The 26,501-nt window shown below is 39.8% G+C and overlaps 1 protein-coding gene across 4 annotated transcripts; it reads left to right on the plus strand.

Moving 5' to 3' along the window:
• The first annotated feature begins 1,903 nt into the window (after nucleotides 1–1,903).
• Nucleotides 1,904–26,487, plus strand: LOC135635541 (uncharacterized). 4 transcript variants are annotated; one of them, XM_065146674.1, is made up of 8 exons: nucleotides 1,904–2,683; nucleotides 2,804–3,020; nucleotides 3,491–3,570; nucleotides 14,134–14,505; nucleotides 22,744–22,978; nucleotides 24,667–24,743; nucleotides 25,339–25,449; nucleotides 26,261–26,487. In XM_065146674.1, the coding sequence occupies exons 1-7, from the start codon at nucleotides 1,943–1,945 to the stop codon at nucleotides 25,435–25,437; spliced, it is 1,821 nt and encodes a 606-aa protein (XP_065002746.1). In that variant the 5' UTR covers nucleotides 1,904–1,942; the 3' UTR covers nucleotides 25,438–25,449; nucleotides 26,261–26,487. The 4 variants fall into 4 exon arrangements, with proteins under 4 accessions (XP_065002746.1, XP_065002748.1, XP_065002747.1 ...); XM_065146676.1 differs by having other exon boundaries at nucleotides 14,176–14,505; XM_065146675.1 differs by lacking the exon at nucleotides 25,339–25,449.
• Nucleotides 26,488–26,501: the final 14 nt, after the last annotated feature.

Here is a 26,501-nt window from a genome sequence, read left to right on the forward strand (position 1 = left end):
GGACCGGTGGATCGATCGACGTATCGATAAAAGGCTTCGGGCCGTGGACTCGGGCATCGGGCCAAGAAGAGTGGGTATTGTGCCAAGATATCGGAGTTGCTGAGTCAACTGATCGATTAGGCAATAGGCCACAAGAGAGGACGATGCGCCGAAGAATCGGATGAAGCGTCGAGGAACCAATGACATGCCGGACAACTTGGTTAATTACTTAGGATTAATTGTCTCGATCGAAGTTTTGTTTTACATGTGCAGGATTAACTACGATAGAAGTAAGATATGCAGCAGAAGTTGCACCGGAGTCAAGACTATGATCACATTGGGAGTTCGAGAGTTCGACGGAAGTCTGGATGGTCGTCGGAGGTTCTGCAAGAACAAATCCGAGAAGTCCAGGAGCTTGACAAAGAAGCTCATCGGAACTCGCCAAGTGGATCGTCGCAAGTCCAAGAGTTTGCCGGAAGTCCGCCGGAGCATCGCCGAAGGTTCGTCGGATGTTCGCCGGAAGTTCACCGGAAGCTCGCCGGAAGAAGCGATCGATGCACCGGAACAAGTTGCAGTAAATGTCTTAAGAAATATCGTAGTTAGCATGTAGATTAAGTTAGGAATGGGAGGTGATCCCATTAACTTAATCTGGGGGCAATTGGGCCATTGGCATACCCAAATTGAGCCGAATGGATCAACCCATTCGGACCATAATTCTTGCCAGGCGATGGCACCGCTAGGGTCGACGATGGCACCACCCAGGAGATGGTCTCCCATGAAAGCTGGGCGGTGCAACCGCCCCTATCAAGCGGTGGCACCGCTTGGGCTCAGTCTCTGAGTGAGACTGGGCAGTGCAACCGCCCCTGTCAAGCGATGGCACCGCCTAGAGGCTCGGTCTCCGAGCTGCCAAGTGGTTGTACCACCTTAGTCAGGTGGTAGTACCGCCATGACCCCAGAAATCCGGGAGATGACAATTTTGAGCTCGGAATTCAAACTAGTTTAGGGCCTATAAATACCTCACCCTTTCAGTAATGAAAGGGCACCCAAAAGCATCGAAAATCCAATTTTACTCTGTGATTTTTAGAGCTCAAAAGTGTTGTAAAGGTTAGAAGTTCTCCTCCCTCTTTTCTTCCAAGTTTTGATCTTTCAAGAGAGGAGAGAAATTTCTGTAAAGGTTGTCTTCTAAGCTCGTCAAAAGGAGTGAAACTGTAAAATGGTGGTTGGCCTTCGCCTATTGAAGGAAGGCCTCTAGTGGACATTAGTGATCTTGTTGGTGGAGGAAGCCAAAAGTGGATGTATGTCAAGATTGACCGAACCATTCTAAATCTCGGTTTGCATTTACTTTGAGCATCTTATCTTTACTGCAAACCTCCTCAATAGCTTACTGCCGTTTGCTTATTTACGAACGTGTTTCATAATTAAGTATTTTCCGAATCGGCGTTAAGACGGAAATCGATTTTATCGTACGAACATCATATTTCAGTTTGCGTTTATATTCTGATTTTCATCGTAACTGCAAACTGTCTTTATATCTTTGCTTTAACTGCATCTCGCATGATTACAAGTTAAAGTGATTTACGAATTGACTTTCATACCGAAATTGCTTTTATCGTACGAATGTCATATTCCAGTTTGCTATTACATTCTATTGTCTATCTTAACTGCAAACTGCCTCTATATATTTGCTTTAACTACATCTCGTTTGATCACAGGTTAAAGTGATTTACGAATCGATTTTCTTACCAAAATCGCTTTTATCGTATAAACACAGTTTTAATCGTCGAAAATTTTATGCGGCATTAATTCACACCCCCTTTTAGTGCTCTTGATCCTATCAGTATTGTTTAATTGATAATAAACAAATTAAGACATCTGATGACATTAAGTCCAAATATCGTGTTGCAGTCTTTTGACATACGTTGGGATTCCTACTATTAAACAATAATTGCCCTAGAAATCGATCATGCACGGCGCCGAGATGTCGCCACCTCCGCGCGGCGTCGGTTCCCCTTTGCTCGTCACTTGCAGTAGAAAACGCCGCCTTCGATCCGAAGGAATCCTCTCCTCCGACGATCCTCGTCCTCTCCAAGTCTTTGCGCCTGGCGCCGAGGAGAATCGTCCCATCGTCGACTACGGCCGGAATCCCCTCAGCCACGAATCGGACGGCTTTGGTATCCGCCAAGACGAGGCCGATGCTCAATACAAGCTGTTGCTGGACCACCTTAACGTCGATGACAAGTCCTACGTTTTCGAGGTGATCATCGGAGGCTCGCGGTGGCGAATCAAATACGAACAGGACGAGGACTCCTGTGTCACCGCGGTTCGGTCGCAGCCCCGGAAGCGTCGGTTGAGCACCTCTAGCCGAGCGTGTAACGCCAAGAAGAGGCGCAAGAACAATGGCCTGGGTCAGGAGCCTTGCGAGGCCTCTGGCCCGCGTGCTCCTCTTTCCCAAAGCGGGAGGGACGTTGGAGGCTCGTTGATCGATGAGGATTACCAGGTGTTCTTGAACCACGTCAAGGCGTGCGGCCGCTCGATGATTCTCCAGTACGGGAACAATGTGACCATCGTATATGAGAAAGAACGAAATGGAGGGGAGGAAGTTCAAGAAAAAGAAGAAGAAGAAGAAATTGAAAATGAAGCTGTACACCCCATGGAAATGGAAATGAAACTGTACGATGATCCTCTTCAAACCTCCAGTTCCACGGTTAGTCTCATGGTCTAGTCAGTGCTAACTGCTAATTGATTGTGTTTTGTATGTAGTTCCTGACGCTACCTCTGTAATATCATATTTTTACCATGCTATCTTATATACGACGGATTGCAGGCTAGCTACTTTGACGAATTACTGCAGCATAGGTCATCTTCATTCAGGGACAGGCTTATGGATATCCTCAGGAAGCCATTTGATCAGAAAGAATTTGAAAATATGATGTCTTTGATTAATATTCGGAATCCAATAGTGAAATACAAGGAATTGCGTAATGGATCCAAACCTTACATGACAAACCAGTTGGGAAGTTCATATCTCGATTGTCATCCTGGTGAGTATTAAAGTCAATTCACACGCTGATATTTGCTGTTCACTTGCTGTCTTTTCAGATAACAGACATCCAACCGTTGAAGCAGTTATCCAATTCTCGATCTTATGTTCATCCTATAATCTCATAATAGTTAGTCTTATGGCCAAACAACCACAAGATGTTACAAGGGACACAGCACTGGCTCAATAGTCCCATATTAAAAATAACTTGGAATCTCTCTGGACATCAAAATATCCATACCTTGCAACCTGCTTAATTATACTTCTGCATGATTAGATGGTCTGTTACATGTATGGGCCATCTTGATGTTTGATGAACTATCATTCATTGATGTACAAGTTGAAACTAGTTTATCGGTTTGAAGTAAGCTATTACCATGTCTTAGATAGTTTCGGACTGTTCTGTTGTATGATTTTTCATACAATTGCTGCATGAATGGCTGAGTTCTAATGACTGTTTCTCTGATTTAGATCTTGCCAGACGCATCTCATCAGCATTTGATGATCACCACAAAAGTTTGTTTCTCCATGGCTTCTTCTTTTGGTTAAAGGTATTGTTCCCTTTTTATGTTCTTGCTCACTCTCCTCTTTTAAGTTGTTGTTGACATTTTATCTTATGCCTATTGTCCTCTTTGTTTTATCTTTGGTAAACAAGGAATAGAATCGTTAAGGATCTATGAGATACATTTTTGCCTTTTACATCCTCTAAGGCCATACTGCACACAATCTCAAGATAATATGATTACCCATCAATTATTTCTATGACTATTTTTATACTTCTTATGTTCTTATTTTTCATCTACTTGTTACTTATTTGTCCCAATATTTATTGATTAGTTTGGGGGAAATGATTCGGTGATTGAATCCTTCCTCTGAGCAGATTTACATTTTTTATGAGGATTGATAGGGATGTTGGAAGAAGAGAAATATGAAAGAGAAGAAGGATTACCTAATCATGCAATTGCAAAGAGACTTCTTGAGCAACAAGTTCGGACTTGAAAAAGGAATACCTAATCATGTAATAAAGAGACTTCTCGAGCAACAAGCCTGGACTTTTTTGAGCATGCAAGCTTGGCTATCTGTTCCTTTGCTCTTGTTGCCACCTCTCTCTTTTCCCTCCTCTTATGATAGTTGACCCCTTTTTACTTATAGGTGTAGCACGGAAGACTCCTAACCTAACTCGAGAAAACATAACTAAAGAAGGACTCTTAATCGGAGTCCTCAACTCTTAGTCCAATGTAGGGGACTCCTTAAGCTCAGGCTTGAGTCTTTGAGTTAGTCGAACATGGACTTGAGTTGGGTTGATCATCCCTGATCATGGGTCCCCCAATTTAGCTATTCAACTCCCGTTGAATATGGAATTGAAGAGAAGACAACTCTTCTTCTTCGGCTTTTGTGAACTATCTTGCTCAAGGATTATAGTCTCATGTCGACTAGCATGCCGATCAAGGCTCGGACTGGTATGCATTAATTGGTATTGACGTATCGTGTGTCAGTATGCCGGTACATGCCGATGGCTCCAAAGAATCATCGTGAATTCTCAAAAAAAGCTTGAAAAATAAAAAAAACCTACATTATACCTGTTTAATTAGAACTTAATGCAAAATTAATTTAATTTCAATAAGAGGATGCCCAAATAAAGAAGGGATACCAGATTTATCTTTTTGGATGTTGAGGACCAACTTCGTGGCATGTTCTGAATAGTTCTTCTATTGATATTTAATCATCTACAAAGAAGAATTGATATATTAGATTACGTGTCGTAACTTCAAGATTTAAACAAATTAAGAAACCAATGGAAGCAAATTGGAGTAGCTTATCTTGAAATGTTCTATGGAGCTCCATTGGAACCTTGGTGCATTTTGCGACATTAAGATACCCGCCAGGCCGCCAACTAAATGTTGCTTTAGTTGAATGATTCCTCCGCTCCTATCGACGTAATCATAATGAATATACTATCAATGATGATGATTGTTGTCCAAACAGCATGATCCCAAGCCGGATCGTGTATCTGTTCCTTTGGTGTCATTTTCCTGTAAATATTTATAAATTAACATGCTGTGATAATGCATTATCAATCAAGTAAGGACCCTAATTGGGTCTAGATGATGTGTTTATACCTAATTACCCCAAATTAGGTTTTTAATTACAAAACAATCATAATTGGGTTTTAATTGACAATTAGGTTTGTAATTGACAAAACAATCATAATTGGGCTCTAATCGGAAAAATTAGGTTGATAATCAACAAAATAAGGTTTATAATAGACAAAATAATCATAATTGGGCTCTAAATAATCATAGTTGACAAAATAATCCTAAATTAGATAAAATGACACTAATCACACAAGTAACAAGTGCGTTTAGGCCTAATTACCTGCAAATTAGCACTAAAAAGGAAGCTTATTGACCCTAACTATGCCTAAATTCAAATTATGATCACTAATCTTTCAATTCATAAGCTGCATTTAGTCCTAATTACCCCCAAATTTGAACTGAAAGTAAGTGATTGACCCTAATGATCATTAACAATATAATGAAACTAATAAGGAGCTAATCATGTCCATAACTAATTAAAAGTATAATAATGTCCCAAATGATGCCTAAATTATAATTAATGCCACGAATCACATAAATAATAAGCTGTGTTTATGTCCAAATACCCTTAATTTGGGCACTAAAAGTAAGAGATTGACCCTAATCATCATTAACTTGATATAATGGTGCTAATCTAATCATGTCAAAAGCTAACTAAAAGTACCTTCATGCAAATTAATGTCACTAATCACACAATAAACAAGATATATTCATCTAATTACCCCTAATTTGGCATTAAAAATATGTGATTGACCCTAATCATCGTTAACTACATATAATGGAGCTAATCATGCCAAAATCTAACTAAGAAGTAGTAAGAGAATACATACCTTCTAATTAGAGTGATCCTCCTCTAAATAACTTGTTAGGATGTGTTAATCCTCCCAATGAAGCTCTAATCACCAAAGGTCAGCTTTAATTGAGAAAAAGAGTGAATGTGTTAGAAAGAGAGAGTGATTGAGTGAAAAAGAGAGTTTAGAAGTAGTGTTTTCAAAAGGCGCTTGGGTGAGGAGAGGCCCAGCACCTTGCAACACCTCGTGGCGAGGCGTTGCAACGAAACACTGTTCAAGCCATGTGCTCGAGCTAAATCGAGCCGACTTTAAGCTTGGGTTCGACTAGGTAAGTAAGCTAGTTCAATTGAACCAACTAATGTCATTACCCTAATACCCCTCCCCCCATGCACCTGACCCAATGAAAGAAACCAAAAGTGAAATAATACTGCTTGCCCATCGCCTTCGTACGCTTTGTCCGCCTCATTCCTCATCGTCAGCAACCTCGTATTATGCCTTCATATACTCCATCCGTCGTTGCAATCCATCTGCTTCATCCGCCATGATTGGAAACCTTGTCCACTGCCTTCATCCGCTTCGTTCACTGCTGCACTTCGTCCATTCGCTGTCGTAGCTTTGTCCACCACCCTTTCCAACTTCGTCCACCATTGATTTTCACCTTCCTCCACAACCACTGGTTACTTCTCCATCTTCTCAGTCCTCTCGTTCTCATTTTATAGGTAATATAGGTAATACTTTCATCAATTAACTTACTGCACCATATTGAGGTAGTGCACTATTAGTTTGTTAGGAGTTAGAACTTAGGAGTTTTAAGTTCACCTAGGTAAGAACATCACATTGATATGAAAACATTGCTTAGAACATAATAGCGGGTAAAAAACACTGCTTAGTAGTTAGCACCCACCTCAAATTTCACCCCCTTTTGAAAACACTACTTAAAATATATTATATATTTTTAAAATTTTAATATCCAGGAATGTCTCTCTTCACTCGAGCGAGCGCCTCGGGCGTTTTGGGACCTTGGCGCCTTTTGGCACATAGTGCTTTTGAAAACGTCGTTTATAAGTTGTGAGAGCGAGAGAAGGTGAAAGAGCAGAGGGAGGAGGTTTACATGGGGTTTGAAAGTGGTCGAACGAGTAATTTGATCGTCGGACCAATATGGATCATAGCCATTGATCCATATCGATTGAAATCCAATTGTTACCGGTCAATACACATTGATAATTTTCAAATTTGACTATTTCGCCCGTTACGACTACCCCATATATATACTGCTCAGTACAGGGTGTTTCGCATCTCGATCTTCTGTCAAACCGGTATGCATTGCTTCTGCTGTACCATTTCGGGCAGAACGTCAATCCTTGATCTTGTTGACCTAGGAATTTTCCCTTTGTATCCACTCCAAAAGTTGTTTTGATGCCTTATCTTATGGTAGTAACATTTTTTTTCGGCAATGGTGTCTCTGTCTAGAGTTACATTCTTGGAACCAACCCTCAACGTGGTGTGGGTCATGTACTCTTTGTATTTCTGTCGAGCCCATTGAAGTTGCTGAAGCTGCTGTTCGGCTTTCTTGTACACTCGTCGGATGTGTTCAAGAAATTTTAGACTCATAGTGCTATGTTGCTTCTTTGGAGATTTGTGATATTGAATTGGTTGTAAACTACAAACTGCAAGTCAAAAGGGCTTTGGGGTAAGTGCATACCTCAAACAGTGACTTGGTCATGGAGTTGTGTGCCACTCGATTAAATGCCAATTGCGGATAAGGTAGGTTTTTGTCTCATGTTTTTGGATGTTGGGAGTTGTATCATTATATTAGATGAACTATCGGACAATTCACTATTTTGGTTTGTCCATTCGCCTAGGAGTGTAATATAGTAATTTTCTTCAATCAAGTGCACATCATGGCCCAAGGAGATCTCCAAAAGCTGGACATCTCTATTCATTTTTGCTGGTCTTCAATCGAGTGCCTATCATGGCTTAAGAACTGTTCATCTTTGCGGACACGATTGAGCTTGGAAGCTCGAAGTACATTCATATATATTGGAAAAATAATTGTGCTGACTCCTTAGGTAATCATTTTCTTAATGAACACTATTATTTTTGAAAACTTATCGACCGCCACGAAGAGGTAGTCATGACCCTTCCACGTGTTAGGAAGACCCCCCAAGAAGTCCATGGAAATGCTCTCTCACGGTCTCGTGGGTGGCTGGTTGGAGGTGTTGCATAACACAAATCCTCTCATAAACTATGCCACATCCTATTGTATCCGAGGCCAACAAACGTAATATTACAGGTTTTGCAATGTCTTCGTCATGCCAAAGTGCCTTGCGACCTGGACATATTTGCCTCTCGCATTCGGTTCACATGATCTACCTCTTTCGATACATAAAATTGAGTTCCCTTGGACAATGGGCCCTTCTCGAAACATGAACTCTGTTGTTTTTGCCTTGAGCTCTTCAATCAGGCCTTGAACTTCGGGTTTTTCTCGTACATGCTCATGTAATCATCATGTAGACTCGGTTGTACCTACATTTGAATAAACAAGCAACGATTCGTGATAAGGGGTTGCGTAACATGTCAACTAGATTGTTTTATACTCCCTTATTCTATTTGATTACAAGGTTAAATTGCTATAGGTATGACATCTGCTTCATGTGTCGATCTTGCTCCAATTCGGACTATGTTTGCAAGTATTGAACTAGATGATGATCGGTGTAGACAATCATCTCCTTTCCAAGGAGAGACGTGTCAATACTCGATGGCTTTGTGTAGTGTGAGTGATTCTTTATCGTACATTTGGTAGTTCTTATTCTTGGAACATCACAAAGTGAGATCCTTGGAACATCTTAAATTAGCACGTCTCGGGTCGATTATCTTGCACAAAAAAGGCCCCCATCGCATATCTAGACGTGGTCGCCTCCAACTTGAAGAATCTTTGTAGGTTCAGTAAGGCTAGGACTGGAGCCTCGCTAATCTTCCTCTTCAACAAGAAGAATAGATTGACAAAACACCACTCGAGCTTTTGATAGGCCTTGGTGAGGGATTGTAATGGTACAACATGGATGATGAAGTTTTGGATGAACTTACGGAGATATTGGCATGCCCCATGAAGCTTCAAACCTTTGTGATCGTTCTCAACTTCAACCATTCTCGGATTGTCTTAAATTTATTCAAATTGTCTTGGATTTTCCCTTCTCTTAAGACGAAGCGAGGTAGACGAGGATTTGTTTTCCGAACTTGCACTTCTTTGGGTTAAGACACAATTGGTGTTTCTCTAAAATGTGGAACACCTTTTATACAAACTCAATATGTTCTTCCCTTGATTGGTTGTAGATGAGAATGTCTTCGAGGTATATGATGATAAAGTCATTGATGTGTGGACGTAACACATTGTCCATCAACCGCATGAACATGGTAGGGGCGTTGCAAAGTCCAATTGGGATGACCAGGCACTTGAATAGCCCTTGACGCATCTGAAGGCTATCTTCCACATGTCTTCTTCTCGGACTCAAGACTTAATGATAGCTTGACTTGAGATCCGGTTCAGTGAAGATGGTGGCATGTTCTTGTAACTTACCATCATCCTCTTTCTTGCATGTAGCTGATAAGGCTAAGGCTCACATTCTCGCTTCAACCGGTTGAATGAGTATTAACACGAAACGAATCTTTAGCATGTGTTCACCATCCATTTTGCTTGGTCGGTTGTCATGAGATCAATTGCACATACGCTCTTTTTCTCACATATGAGGAACCTATTGCCGTCCTTTAGGAACTCGTATCGCTGGGGTCAGCAGTAGTAGACAACAACTCGGTTCCAAAGGTACATACTTTCGAAGATTACCAAGCATATGTCTTGGGGCACTACTTCTCACAATATGTATTTGTTGGTGATGGTGAAGCAAAATTTTCACTGCTGATTTATCCTTAACCACACATCCTTTTGGATCCAACCCAATGGATATTTGTTCAGATGAGGTGTGGTTTGTAGGCCAAGTTTCTGGACTGAGCTTGTCGAGATGAGATTCTTTTAACTATTGATGTTGATGACTTCTTGCTTCACTTGAATTTTTGGCATAAAGAGCTCTTTTACAACCTCTGGGCCGATGGATGAAAGTGATAGACTGGGATCCGTACAATCAATCAATGCAAGTTCAATAGGATCGTTATCGATTGGGATCTAGCACTTCTCTATTATATGTCCAACAATTTTACAGTGATCATAGAAGAGGTCACTTTTATTCGAAGAAGAAGGATTCTTACTAGAATTTTTCTTGGCCTTTGAGTAGCCCTTTTTGTCCTCAGCAGTCCTCTTGTTGTGGATTCTGTTCTTCCTTCTAAATGTCATGGATGTTTCGTTGGCACTCGAGATGTTGTGAGCCTTGAAGAGGCTCAATTCGGTATTATCCAGGCATGCAAACCAGCGATAAACTTCATCACCTTTGAGTGGTTATCGAGGGAGTTTCCGAGTGCCATGGCTTGTCATGGAAACTCGGTGTCGTCTTGCACCAATTGGTCTCGTTCTTTGCACAAGCTATGTCATGCCATCTTTTTCATTGATCTTTAAGGTAGCCTTTTGGGTATAACTCTTGTTAGATAAGTCTTTTAAATTGCCCCATGTCATCTCAACATCGTTGTAGTCTCGTAGGCAGTCGATCCACCATTCTAAAGCATGGCTTGTTAACTTGAGCCACGTAAGCTCCATTATCCTCGCTGTGATGCTCGTATAGGGTAAAGTAGACGTCAAGTTGATTGAGCCCCACGTCTAACATCTATGCGTTGATGGAGTCTTGACGTCCCAGCCTTGGCTTGGAAAGGTCTGAATCTTGCCTTTGCCACCGGTTCCATGGTGGCATCACAATCATAGTGTCTTTTGATGAACAGTTTTGGTTTTCAACGAAGATGACTCCTTTGCTATGACACGCTTATCTCTAGCTTCTTTTGTTGTCGTGTTGGCTTAGGGTTGGATCCAACTCATCTCGTCCTCCATCTTTTACGTGATGCGACTTAGGCAAAAAGATCTAGTGATGCTGCTGGATTACTTTTTGTCATCGCTTCGTCATCTCTTTTCATCGACAATCAATGTTAAATCTCTAATTCCTGAAGTTCTTCACTTGAAATTTTATATCTTTGTGTGGTGGTAACCATCCACAGGCGTTAGGGTCATCACTCTGGTACCACTTGATCCGTTTGGGAAAGGATTTGTTGATAGAATCCTTCCGAGCGGATTTACGCTTTGTGAGAGTATTGATAGAGATGCGCATTGATAGGGACACTGGAAAAAGAGAAATCTAAAAAAGAAAAAGGATCTAGATTGTTTTTTGAGAAAGGAATACCTAATCATGCAATTGTAAAGAGATTTTTTAAGCAACAAGCTTGGACTTCCTGAGCAATAGCTCCAACTTCTTGAGCATGCAAGCTCGGCTTAGGCTTCTCTTTTGTTGTCACCTTGCTCTCTTTTCCCTCCCCTAGGGCTGCGACCCCCCTTTTACTTATATTTGTAGCACGAAAGACTCTTAACCTATCTAGAGAAGTACTCTCAATTGGAGTCCAACTCTTATTCCCGCATAGGGGACTCCTAGTACAAATCTTAGTTCGAGTCCAACTCAATCTGAGTTCAGGCTTGAGTCTTTGGGCTGGCTGAACTTGGGCTTGAGCTAGGTTGATCAGTCCTGATCATTTACCAGAACTTCTTATTGTAATTTTAATTGATAAAGATGGTGAGGATAATGAAAGTATGCATGTTTTGTATGACGAATGCATTCTTCTTTTGCATTCAATTGAATTACGAACAAGCCCTTGTGATTATACTACTTTGACACAAGTTCTATTTTCTTTGCTCTGGATGTTCAAAAGATTTTACTAGTTGGCATCACAAAACTATAGCCTTGAGTGAAGTTTGTTTTCTCACATTATAGTGCTGATGAATTGTGAACCTCTCATCATTATATTTTACGTTGAGAACTCAGTTGATTGCTCTGTCATTGGAAACACCTGCAGCGGTTAATTTTAGAGCTGTAGTATCTCATTAAACAATGACGAATAAGGAATATTCGTCGTGAAGAAGATAATTTTATATGTAAAGCAAATATTTATTTGCTCATAGGAATAAGAAGAGGACCATACAGATTGGAGCAGTCATGCAAGCTATGTTTTTAAGAATAGAGTTCATAGCAATAGTGGAAATACAAAAGTGACTGAAAAATAACTTTGCCTAGAGAATTTATTGATCCATGACTAATGGTTACTGAAACTAGAACTGCATAATCTTAAGAATGTGATGATTCTTTTATTTCTTTTGTAATATAAAATGGCACAAGCAAGGGATAATCCCAGGCTTAACTAGAAGAGATTTCCTAGGCAAGTTGAGAATAATATGCCTAAATGAGGTTGTGAATACTGTGAAGATACTGGAACAAGTATGCACAAAGTGACACAAATTGTGTTAAAGTTGTCACTTGGAAAGTTAACATAAAGTATCTGGTTCAGGTCTTTTTCTGTTGGCATTATGACTGTATAGAACTTTAATGGGAATTTAATATGGTGACTGATGATATGTACTGGATAATTCTTTTTGTGTTGGGGAATTTATGATACCACGTGCAACTATTTTTCTTCAGATTAAGTGGTGATGAAAAATTCATATATGAATGGGTTTCCATTATAGTTTATCATGGTTTTGGTTTGTGTGCAAATTTATTAGGCTGCATAAGATTGACTTAGCCTCTTAACAAAAGTGAAAAATTGTATCAAACTGAACATACTTAGAGACCGCAATAATCTAATACAATTATAGTGTAGATTGTTTAATGGTATACTTTGCACTTACAATAACTACTTTAAGCTTGTTTATGCAATATCGTACCGTACTGGTGTTTCGAGGTTGGCTTGGTATGGTATGGTACCGTGTACTGAGCGGTATGCCAGGGCGTACCGAGCGGTACACCTAATTTAGGTGTAAAACCCTACAAAAATACCTGAAAATAAAAAGAAAGTTAGGATAGGGTTTTTAAGTTAGAAATAAATATAGTAATAGCATAAGTTTAGCAAAATCAATGTAAATTAGGTAAGAATAGTATCACATATCTTTTTCGGGTTTTAAAGAATATCTTGTACAAGGTTCATATTTCAGTCCATTACGAATTGTCCTTATGTAAACATACCTCTTGATTAGAAAGTTTTTCCTCTTAATTTTCCTAAATTAACCTCGATTCAATTTACAAATCGTTGTTTTGTAGAGTTTAGGATAACACAAATGTGAGAAAAAAAGAGTTTGAGATAGTTTAAGAGAGTATTAAAATGTAATGGAGTGAAATAGGGGAGAAGAAGGGGTTTAAATACTATGAGAAAGGGCTCCAACGGTCAATTTGACTGTTGGAGCACTGTATCACTGTTACCGAACGATTTTAAATATTTCTTCCTCTTACTGTAACACTATAGCGCTGCTATAGTGTAACACTGTAGCACTGTAGCACGTTCCGTCCGGTAGCGGACGGTCCGCGTACCGGTATGCTGTTGGACCGGTACGTACTGCCCGTACCGGACGGTACCATTCGAAATTGCATACCATGCTTTTACCATTGTGTTGCATGTGAAATTCTCTCTAGGGAAAATGCAAATGGATGAAACAAACACAACTTGAATACGAATCTAGGAAGCAGAAAGCCATATTTAGCAAGAGATAAAAACCATCAAGAGAAGTTATAAAGCAAGAGATAAAAACCAACAAGAGAATTTATAAAACATGAGTGTAATGGACCTACTCACCAAAAATTTCTGAGGGTTCCTCATGTAACAAGAGGATGTCAATCCGCTCAGCTGGTGAAGACTTTGACAATTGATAGCAAGGTCCTGCATGGTCGAATACTGTCTTATCACTTACCCTTTGCAAAAAAAAGAAAAAGAAACATGAGTGCATGAACATAAGGGTGTAACAAAGTGTTGGTGCAAATATGCTATATATATGTTCTTTGTGACCTTTTTCTTCTTTGCATATATCTAGCAGCCATTTATAGTAAATCAAGATTTCTTCATAAAATGACAACAAGCAGCTTCAGTATTTAGCAAACTTGTATGTAGTATGTGCGAGTGGCCATAGTTTAATTTGTTTTAGTCTTGGTTATGATGGTTATCTTCTAAACTGAGCTCTTCTTTAGAGTTGCTCATTTTGTGCATTTTTTATTATTGAAATTTCTATAATTGCTTGCTTTTGGAGTATGTCTTTCTGCAGGAGCTGGAACTAGCTTGTAAATTATTTATCACTCTTTTGCAGAACGTTGGTTATGAAGGAGCATTTAAGCCATGGGTACCTGCATTACCTGACCATATAGTTATTGAATGTGATGATACAACAATTCTTTCAGTTCAAAATGATATGTCAGAGGGAGAAGAAAAGAAAGGAAGTGAAGGGAAGGAAGTTCAAGAAGAGAAGGAAGGGGAGAATAATATGAATATCGTACATGAGGGAGAAGAAAAGGAATGGGAGGAAGTTGAAGAATTAAAGGTGGCTGAGATCAAACTTTGTGGAAAAGAAAGTGATGTATGTCCTGGTGAGATGGAGATAAAATCATATCATGGTTCTCTTCAGTCTTCTACTTCATTGGTGAGTGCCCTTGTCTAAGCTGACTAATACTATTATTTATTCAGTACCCTCCTTTTTCGCTTTAGAACAAGCCATATGACAATTTCATATCTGAATGGGTTTTTATTTTGGTTTATTATGATTCTGGATTATGTATCTTTAAATCTAACTTTGCTCTTAGCCTTTTAGCAGAAATAATAAATAATATTTACTGGATCATGGTCTAGAGAGCTGTAACAATCTAACACTGATGGATTTTGTTATTCAAATGATATAATTTGTGGATACAATAACTATGTTATGCTTATTTTTGGCCATTTTCTAAATATTGTATATGAACTTCTCTACCAGGGAAGTTACCTGGGACACCACCCTTAGATTAGGGGGTGTACCAAGTGCACGAGGCTCCTGCCAATGGTGGGTTTGGTGAGGGTCAATGTACGTAGCTTCACCTTTAAATATTTAAGGAGGCTGTTTTTGTGACTCATACCTTGGCCTCTCAGGTCATACAGGAGCAACCTTACCGTTGTACCGAGGCTCGCCCTCACCACTTGTAGATTAAATGAATATAAATATCTAAAACACAGTTGTGCATTGTCTATGGTACTCTGCAAATGAAAAAAATTGGCACATTTAAATACATTGCAAGAAGATGTGTTTAGCAAGAGATGAAAATCTGACAAGAAAATGAAGCATGAGTGCATATACGTAAAGGGTGTGTAATAAGTGTTTGGAGAAAATATGTTATATCTTGTCTTATGTGTGACCTTTTTCCTCTTTGCGTTATCCTAGTGGCCATTACTACAGCAACATTTTTTTGTAAAATGACAACAAGCACTTCCAATAGAGTAAAATTTTAGGTTTGATTAATATGTATTCATTCTGTGGAACTGACATAAGTGTAACAAATTTAGCCTAGGTAATGTTGGTTATCATCCTCTAGTTCTTCCTTGAGTTGCCGTTATTTGCTACGTCATGTTTTTACTTTTCTTGCAAAATTTTTTATTGACTCCATCATATTGCTCTTTTTGGCACATGTCTTTGAGCAGGCAGGAGCTGCAACTAGCTTGTAAAGCAATGCTGAACGAACTTTTTCAGAACCTTGATTTCAAGAAATCATTAATGTTGTGGGTACCTGTGATACTTGAATCGAGCTATGCCACTATACTATAGGAGTGAATAATTCCAACATGTTTTTACTTCAAATCAATGTGTCATAGGAAGAAGAGAAAGAAAGGAAAAAGTTCAAGAAGAAGAGGAATGGGATACTAATGTGATTATCTTATGACATGGAAGAAAAGGGGAAGAATTTTAAAAAGAAGTTTTGGTTACTTAAATTGAACAATCAGGAAAAGTAAGTGATGTATGTTCTAGTGTGTTAGAACTCTAGCTAGAAGAGTCCTAATTGAGAGGGACATTCATGTAAAACATACCTAAGCCGACCCCTATTAAAAAGGTGAAGAGGTCGGCTAGGGTTAGGAGGTTGTTTCTTAGAGAAGAATAAGGAGTTGTAAAGGAATAGGAGTCTTGAGTAGGAGTCATATTAGGAGTTGGTTAGAAGTAGGAGTTTTGAATAGGAGTCCTATTAGGAGTTAGGGTTTAGAAGCCCTATAAATAGTCATGTATTCCTCCTCTTTTCATAAGCAATAGATGAATCTTTTCTGCAACCTTTGAGCAGCAACTTGGAGGGAGGAACCCCTATAGAGTTCCAAGGAGGCCGATCCCCTTAAGAGATCAACCCCAAGTTTAGAATCTACAAGGGTTCTAACACCTGGTATCAGAGCAGCGTTCTTGGCGTCTCGCTGCCCTTCCACAGCCATCTATCAACCTTCCACAACCATCTAAAGCAATTCCCATAATTGCTTAAAAGATCGTCGTTAAATTTCACCATCATCTCCACCACCGTGGATCATCCTTTGATCTCCCTGTGAATTGCAACAGGTTCTGGTTTCCTACCTTACTGCTGTTGCAATTTAGTTATCCTTATTCGAAAATCAAAAAAAAAAAATTGTTCCTATATTATTGCATAAACTTTTCGTCACAAAGTTTTCATCTCTACGACGAAAGATACATTGCAGAATTCCAACCGCATAGCACCATATGTTTAATCTTGCTATTGTGTTTTTTCTATCCAAATTTCTATGAAATTTTTTTGACATCTTTGACACTTCCTAACAGTGGATTTCCCTTTGGTTTCATCGAAAAATTTTCAATATAAACTATTGATCTTTTATGTCCAATCTGCTACGCTTGAAAATCTATGCTGCAGAAAATTTCAGCCGCATATTGTTGCCTTAACCCATCTATTTACAATCTTTTTTTAATGAAATTTCTTATACACTTCATAGATCATCTTGGCTTCCATCTAAGATTGATCTATTGAGAAATTCATCTCTAAAAACGATTTTGTGTTGCTGCAAATTTTCGTCGTAAACCGCTGAAATTTTTCGACGAGAATTCTGCAATCGCAACTTGCACCAATTTCCTTGTTGTTATACTGCCGAAATTTTCTTGATTAAATTAGACATCCTTGCTGTCATATAAAGTGTGATTTTGCTATCAATTCCATCCTCAATTCTCTTAAGTTTTTGGTGAAAATTACGTCGAGAAATTGCTGTTTCTTCGACGACAATTCTACTCTTACAAAGACAGCACATACTTGCTGCAACTTCCACTTATTTCTATCAAACCTTTGCTACCATCTACCACAGATCCAAAACTTTCATCCACAGCCCTAAAACTTCATTAAACCATACCCTCAAAGTGCACCCAAAACAACCACAAAACAAGCCTAAATCGCAGCGTACATCTACCAATCCACCAACCCTTTCGACCATCACCTCTCTCAACCTATACACACCTTTAACCCGACAACAAAAGAGAGATCATAACATCACAGATTTGGAGGCATATACTATGACATCTGAGGAGGCAATCAATGCTAAATTCGAAGCCTTTGAGGCACGAATGGAGGATACGATTCGGACACTCTTTACTGAACTCAGATTGGGCCGACCACTAAGCCCGAAGAAATCACATCAAAGAGAGAGCTCTGCCCAATCGCACCAAGCCCGAAGAGATGACTTCCAAAAGATGGGAGGTTCTATGATCGATCTCAACTATCCACGCATGAGGGTAGACTTCCCTAGATGGGAAGAAGGAGACCCGATTGGTTGGATTTCGCGTGCGGAGCGATATTTTTGGTACCACAAAACCGCGAACGCATCTATGGTGAAAATTGCAGCTATACATCTTGAAGGGGATGCCATACAGTGGTTTGACTGGTTTGAAAACACTTATGAAGTCCTTTCATGGCGACAATTCAAAGAAGGATTGCTGATCCGCTTCAGACCAACCGATTACGAGAATATTGACGGACAATTAGCAAAGATCCGATAAACCTCCACCATTCAGGAGTACCAAACCAAGTTTGAAAGGTTATCTAATCAAACTCATGATTGGTCTCAAAAACAGCTATTGATGACCTTTATTGAGGGCTTGAAGCCAGAGATCCGATTGAATCATAAAGCTTGGAGGACTAGAGTTGCTCCTCAACCAGAAATATTGAAGCCCTCAGCCCCTCCTACTGTCGATCGAGTCCTTGCACCAAAGAAGTTAGCAAGAGAAGAGCTTCGGGAGCAATCTACGAAGCGGTTATGTTGGCATTGCGACGAGCCGTGGAGTTACAAGAATTGCTGTAGAAAAGGGAGATTTTCTTTTATTGAACCAGTAGAAGAAGAGGTCATTGAGCATTCAAAAGAGAGCCTTAAACATAACGAAGAAGTTGCGGAAGAAGAGCCACAACCGACCGACGTTACAGTACACACACTAGCTGGCTACTCAAACCCACAAATGATGAAAGGGATGCATCTTATTATTGAACCAATAGAAGAAGAGGTCATTGAACATTCAGAAGAGAACCTTGAACATAAAGAAGATGCGGAAGAAGAGCCACAACCGACTGATGTTACAGTACACGCACTAGCCGACTACTCAAACCCGCAAACGATGAAAGTTGGAGGCCTTCTCAAACAACAACCGATCACTGTTCTCATCGACACGGGCAGTACTACTAACTTCTTAAATAGTAAGCTTGCTGTTCGGATAGCATTACCTATCGAGAATCGCTGCAGGTTTGATGTTAAGGTCACCGACGGACGGATTTTGAATTGTGATCGTAGGCGCCCGCAGGAGAAACTATTGCTGCATGACCAAGAGATAATTGCAGATTTCTTCCTTCTCCCTCTTAACAATCATGAGGTCATGCTCAGAATTAAATGGTTGACGACATTAGGTGATATTCCCTGGAATTTTATGAAACTAATTATGAAATTTTACAGTAAGGAGAAACAGGTGACATTGCACGGGAAACGTGGGGGCGACATAACAACGATTTGCACACAACAAATGGAGAAGGTTTTGCATAAAGCATGCAGCGGCTTTTTAGTACAACTTGAGCAGCAAACTAAGGAAGAGCCAACAGAATTTGAAGATCCAAATCTACTTCCTTTGCTTGCTGAATTTTCAAATATATTTAACGAACCGCACAACCTACCTCTTACCCGTCGGCATGATCATTGTATAACGATCCTTCCAGGCAAATCTTCAGCAAATGCTCAGCCATATCAGTATCCACATCTCCAGAAGGATGAAATAGAAATGATTATAAAAGAGATGCTCGAAACAGGAGTTATTCGGCCAAGTTGCAACCTCTACTCTTCACCGGTGCTACTTGTACGCAAGAAGGACGGAACAAGGCGAATATGTGTTGATTACCGAGCTCTCAATGGCATAACCATCAAGGACAAATACCTTATTCCAATAGTAGATGAATTGCTAGATAAAAGGGAGCGCAAATCTTCACAAAGCTGGACCTTTGATCCGGGTATCATCAAATACGAGCGTGCGAAGAAGACATACCGAAAACCACCTTTTGAACACACAACAACCACTACGGATTTTTGCTTTCTTCAACAGAAGATGGAATATCTTGGACATAACATATCAGAGGAAGGTGTGGCAGTGGACCCCTTCAAAATTGGAGCAATGCAAAACTGGCCGACCCCGAGAAACATAAAATTGCTACATGGCTTTCTGGGTTTAACAGGCTACTACCGTAAGTTCATGAAAAACTATGGAAAGATCAATGCACCACTTACGTCCTTACTGGAAAAAGATGTTTTCCAATGGTTGGATAGAGCCTCCGCTTCCTTCGACAAACTTAAGACAGCCATGATGACGATGCCGGTGCTAACACTACCAGATTTCAATCGACCCTTCATTATTGAGGCCGACACATCTAGAGTCGGAATTGGAGCCATTCTCATTCAAGATGGTCGACCACTCGCATACACTAGCAAGACATTATCTCCCTCCCATCAAAATAAGTCAATATATGATAAGGAGATGCTCGCCATTGTGCGCGTAGCAACAAGGTGGAGACCCTACTTGATTGGTCGGCGATTTCAAATTAAAACCGACCATAAAAGCCTCAAGTACTTTTTGGAGCGAAAGATATCATCCCCTGAGCAGCAAAAATGAGTAACAAAACTTCTTGGATTTGATTATAAAATAACTTACAAAAAGGGGAAAGAGAATATTCTTGCAGATGCGCTTTCGCAGCTACCCGAGCAAGCTGAAGTTTCAGCCGTTTCACTTTCGACCAACGACTTCCTTGAGGATATTAAGATGGAATGACAGGAAGATTCAGAGACTAGTAAGATTATAAAAAATTTGGAGGAAGCACCAAGCTCCGTGGCTCATTACAATTGGGACTCAAAAAAATTACACTATAAGGGACGCATTGTGCTTAAAATTCTACTTACATCTTCACGAGCAGATTTTAGACAAAGTTATTCTATATGCAGGGTACTAAATTGAAAAGGAGTATGACATATCACCCACAAATCGACGACGAGACAAAAGTTGTAAATAGGTGCTTGGAGACAGCCCAAAGCCACCCGCCAAATATGACTATCCAAGGAGAACTCCAGACCCAGCCAAGTACCATTATTGATTGACGTATTGTGACTCGACGACGACGACCCACTACTAAAATGCTAATACAGTGGGTGAACCTACCAACAGAAGATGCCACTTAGGAGAACTATGACGACTTGAAGATCAAATTTTCAAAATTCATGAATCGTCAGCCTTGAGGACAAGACTGATTTGAAGAGGGCGGGTCTGTTAGGACTCTAGCTAGGAGAGTCCTAATTGAGAGGGACATTCATGTAAAACCTACCTAAGCCGACCCCTATTAAAGAGGTGAAGAGGCCGGCTAGGGTTAGGAGGTTGTTTCTTAAAGAAGAATAAGGAGTTGTAAAGGAATATGAGTCTTGAGTAGGAGTCATATTAGGAGTTGGTTAGAAGTAGAAGTCTTGAGTAGGAGTCCTATTAGGAGTTAGGGTTTAGAAGCCCTATAAATAGTCATGTATTCCTCATCTTTTCTTAAGCAATAGATGAATCTTTTTTGCAGCCTTTGAGCAGCAACTTGAAGGAAGGAACCCCTAAAGAGTTCCAAGGAAGCCGATCCCCTAAAGAGATCAACCCCAAGTTTAGAATCTGCAAGGGTTCTAACATAGTGAGATGGAGATAAAACCATATTGTCACGACCTTAGCTGGAATTGCCTAAGGCGTGAGGCACCCTTGCGGCCAAAGACTCGAAGCTAGCGTGCGTTGCCAAAGTCGCGGGTCACCCGTGTGGCAAAGACGCGAACTTAGCTTGCGTTGCCTAAGTCGCGCTTCGCCCTTGCGATCTTGCTCCGCAAGGATCAGCCACTTTGTAACCTCTCGCAGGTCCCGAAGGACCTGTAAAAGAGAAAGAAAGTTAGATCGAAAGAACGAGCAACGGACAAGTCCCGAAGTCTCGCGAAAAGGGAAGCTTTACAAGCAAATCGTCGAACACCTTGTGTGCACAAGAGAAAAGGGGGAGAGGGAGGAAAACAAGGCTTTCAAGGATGAACGAACAGCTGCAAGCCCACAAACAGTCACTCACCTGGTCCCGGGCGCAAAACCAAGTTCCCGTAAAGGTCACGTGCGAACTTGCGAAAGAGTGTTCAACGCCCGGTATATAACCGAAGCCCCATCCAGCCATGTGCCACCCGGGGGGTTCCTGGGTGCTGAGATGGCTGACATTTTGGTGAGCGGAGGCAGCACTCCGCTCACCTCCCGCGGCACGCGAAAACGGAGCCGTTTTGGGCTGTTTTGGGGCTGTTTTGCTCGGTTCGGTGAGCGATCGCTTTGCAACGCTGCAGCTTGTTCGAACTTACATATTTACAGCAAAATGACCCAAAACCATGACAAAACATGCTGTCAAGCAGCTGTACATGTGGGTGTGAGCGATGAACGGTTCGTTGAACGGAGTTGTTGCGGGTGCGCGACGACCGTTCGTGACAATATGGTGGTTCTCTTAAACCTTCTATTATTTTTGGCAAGTGGGTTCTAGGCTGACTAGGTTGCCAAGTGCGCTGGGCTCCCACCAATGCTGGGGCGAATCACTATGTGCAATTACCCCTAGAAGCAAGAAGACTCTTTTCATTCAAATACCTTATGTAGCAACATAATGAATACGACATTACCTGGTATGTAAAGGTGACGAGCTACTAAAAACACACTTCAATCAAAATAAACAAGGCAAGAAGAAACTACATAAAACTCTTGATCAAACCTTAGTAAAGAGAGAAATTCGAGGTTTCTAAAATCACTTCTAATAACATTTTCCTCAACAGCAACACTAGAAGAAAATTTGCCCCTCACAGTCTCTTTGGTTCTATTAATGAATGCTTCCTCGGATAAAGCGGCAATTTATATATTCTGTTATTCCTTTCTAACCATTAAGGATCAACAGTGGCAGCTAATGGACACCTTTGGATACTAATTGCCAAAAAAATGAGCAGTGCAATTATTAGCAAATTCTCTTAGCCTTTGTTCTAATGACAGCTCGTCTTAAGATGTGTCAGAAGCTCAGAGGTCTTCTTCATGTGCTACCATTCACAGGTGACAAGACAATTGAAAAAAGATGTGAATTACACTCATTATTTCACTGCCAACAAATACTTGAACAACTCTTGAGTATCCCTTTGTTAATTAAATTGTCTCCCATCTTTAATTAGATTGTCTTGTGTTTGCAATCTGCCCTTCATGGAAGCCATAAAGTGAAACCTTGACATTTATATCATCATGTATATTGTTTTCATTTAAAATACCTTATTTCATTAATGCTGATATTTTATCTTTTGGTTTGGCCATACATGTTAGGGACTGCAAGCATCTGAAGATGTGGGTTATTCTGTTGAAACACTGCAGCATACATTAACATCTTCATTCCAGAGTAGGCTAACGAGTGTCCTTGAAATGCCATTTGACCAAGTTGAATATGAACGGTTGATGTCTTTGATAAGTCTATATATGCCGGAAATGAAGGACTTAGGTGATGAATCCAGACCTTACACAACAAACCAATTGGGTTATTCATCTCCTGATCACTACCCTGGTATGTGTTGATTCACATAATGTTATCTCATTCAGATAAGTGACATGAGGATTTGAATTTAAATGTTCTTTGATGACTAATTGCTGAGTGAAGTGGTCTAAAATTGGACATTTGCTATCTACATATTATATAGGGCTGATCTTACTGCCTTACTGTAATGCTTATACACATAATCTCATGTATGTAGACTTATCAGAGACATTTATAATTTTACTAGATTCTATTGCCAATATGTCAAGGGTTCAGTGTTCTCCGATGTGCTATCAAAAGGTTTGTGTGTAGCCTACTATTTTGAAGAGAGAGAGAGAGAGAGAGAGAGAGAGGGAGAGAGAGAGAGAGAGAGAATAAACAAGCTCCTTTTTGCATCTAATTATGTAGTTGTCCTTAGACTACTCACATGCTGTAGGAAATTTGATATGAGCTATTTAATGGTGAGCCATGATGTTGTTCTGCTGGGATGTTGGTGCCAGGGCTTTGATTGAAAGAACAGAATATCTCTACATGTAAGAGAAGACTGAACAGACATGACCCACCCCAAACTGCACATTGACATGATTCTTGTGCATTGTTTCACCAATTTTGATATGAGGAATTTGTTCGATTATTGTATGAAAGAACTAATTAATTGACTACTTTGTTTATAATATTGAATTCCACATAATAATTTTTTATTACATTTGACTGTAGGAAGAGTTCTTGACGTTCAAGTTATATGACATTTTATCCCCCCTTTTGTGATTTAGAAATTATTTAATCAATTATTTTGCACACCTAAGCAATGAATCCTTTTTTTAGGATGAATATCTTCATCTTGATCTCATCTTTCAATCAGAACTTGACTAGTCCAAATTAACTTGTTGAGTGCATCTAACTCTATACCTTTTCAGGGAAGGACCTATAAGCATCCGCCATCAAGTCCTTTTGAAAATGCTTTGCTTGTAACATGATTTGGAATATATTATGCATAGAGCAAAAAATTGGAGCTTATGCCACAGCCTTCACACAATTCACATGTAGCACAAATCATGCTGTAAAGAGAATTTTTCTGTGGAAGAATTCAAACTAATCCAATGGATAGCTCAGGCTTTGACATACATTTGTTCCATTTAAATCCATAGTGTACCTGTATTTCAAGTTAGCTTCTTAACTTTGAAAAGCATCGTTGCCTACAACACATGAAGAATTGTATATAGGAAAAAGATGTATACATAACTATATAGGACAAGAGCTCATGTTGTCCATTCCTTTTAGATACCTATTTATCTTTTTTCAATGGTAGCTGCATGTATTTTGACTTCTGATTACCTATGTGGTACTTTTCTATTACTTTCTTCTTTAACTTAATGGAATGGTGATACACTTGCTCAATCTCTGCATCTGTTCATGACTATATTCCAACTATATTGCTAGATGTACTGTAAGTTGATCAAATGCTCTCAGGAAAACTCTATCCGTCTAACAATGCACCTAACAATTCCCACTTGAATATACTTATGCATGATGATGTGATATGTGACATGCATACATTTTGATTGATTATGAACTTCAGTTCAAGATATAGAAATCTAAACTATTCTATACAAGCTAGTTTTATGTCTCACTTGTAATTTCAGATTGTGCTGTTGTAAGATTTGTCATACAATTGTTGTGTGAATAGATAATCTCTTATCATTGCTTCTGCAATTTAGATCTTGTGAGTCAGATCAAGTCTGCTGATCCCAACAGGGGTTTGCTTCTCTTGCGTGGTTTCTTCTTCTGGTTACAGGTAATGTGTTGCTTTTTTGCTATTCCTCACCCCTTTTATAAGTTATTATTGGGACTACATTGTCTGCCCATCAATATTTGTACGGCTAGGGTTAGCTCACATTTCTGATATCCTTAGGTATGATATCAGATAAAAGATCTAGAAACATTTCAAGATTAACTTGTTAACCTTGTTGACTGCTAAAACATCTTTTTCCTTATAAGATAATGTAGATAGTAAAAGATGAATGTTATATTTGACGAACACATTCTTATTTTGCGTGCAATAGAACTATGGAGGCGTCCTTCTTGCTATTCTATAACTCTATATGGAATACTGTTAGTTGTGCTCGGGATAATTAAGATAATACTGATAAGCATCACAAAGTATGGCCTCAATTTGAATGAAGTTTGCTTTGTCATGTGTGGCACCAATGCATAATTTCATCAATTTTTCATTACTTTTGGGTTGGAAAATGGAAACCTGTTGATTGCTATGTCTTCTCTCATGTAAAACCTGTAGCTGTTAAATCTATAGTTGTAGTGCCATGCTAAAGACTTATAACACCCATAACAGTTAACTCTTTAGCCGTTGTCTGATTGAAACTATCTTCAAGGAGGGCGGGATGTCTCGAGATGCGAGGATGAGAATGTTTTGGCCAACTCATGCCAAAACATTGGAAGTTCTCTCTGTTCATTTGGGCTGTAAGCATTGACCACTCTTTTAGGTATAATAACCACTCTTGTCCTATTCCCCATAGTTATCATTGCTCCCTATAATGATCATTTTTGCACCATCTGTTTGAAGGCTCATTACTGGATATATTAAAAACCCACATAGCGCAACACACCATTAATCATGGTACTCCATTTATTGCTTGCCGGGTTATTTATACCTTCCAACAACCTGTGACTGTAGCAGTTGACTCTTGTCTAAGCTGTCATCTTTACCTTCAACCGCACCTCATGCCTGGCTATCTCCTTGATCCATCGTCTTCCGAGTTTCTGCCGCATTTCCTATAAGGTGAATATCTCCCGAAGCACTCATGATTATTATTTCTGACCTCTTTAGCATGTCATCATCAAAGGTTTGACTGATCCCAGGTGTTCTATACCTGGCATTTTAGGAAGCTTGCTGACAAATGAGAGATCTGTTAGCGAGCACCCACAGCAGCTGCATCATCCTTCCTGCTGTGAATGCATCACACCCATCTTCAGCTGGTCCCCTTTGTCTTGCCTTTACCCATTTCGTTCTGTTTTGTCTCCATTTATAAATCTTATAAATGACACCCCTTTAGGATTCTCATGGACTTTATTGTTACAGTTTCCATTAATATCCTCAGCTTGACAAAATTGAACAGAGTTTTGTTTGACGAGCTTGTGTCTTGGCAATGGTGGTCATCTTAGATAAAATGGAATGCTTCTTTTGTTAGTTGATACCATAGATTTTCGATATTGCACTTCCTAGTTCCTTGATTTCACAAAATTGCTTGGTAGATTAGCTTGTAAATTGTACTGAACGCTCTTAGGTTTTTGCAGAACCGTGGTGATGAAGGCGCCTACAAACCATGGGCAACGGGCGATCCCATCAAAACACCGCAAGACTGAGTTTGGGTTTCCCTTTTAAATCTTAAATGGCACATTAGGTTTTTGCTCAATTTGTAAAGCATCTAACATAGATCTAGGGAGTTGTACATAGATATTCTGAATTAGAGATTTCTGGTAACCCATCGTTGGTGCAAACTAGTTGAAACGATTTACATTCATCCTGAGACTTAAA

This window comes from Musa acuminata, chromosome BXJ3-4 (assembly GCF_036884655.1).
Source record: "Musa acuminata AAA Group cultivar baxijiao chromosome BXJ3-4, Cavendish_Baxijiao_AAA, whole genome shotgun sequence".
NCBI classification, from domain to species: domain Eukaryota; kingdom Viridiplantae; phylum Streptophyta; class Magnoliopsida; order Zingiberales; family Musaceae; genus Musa; species Musa acuminata.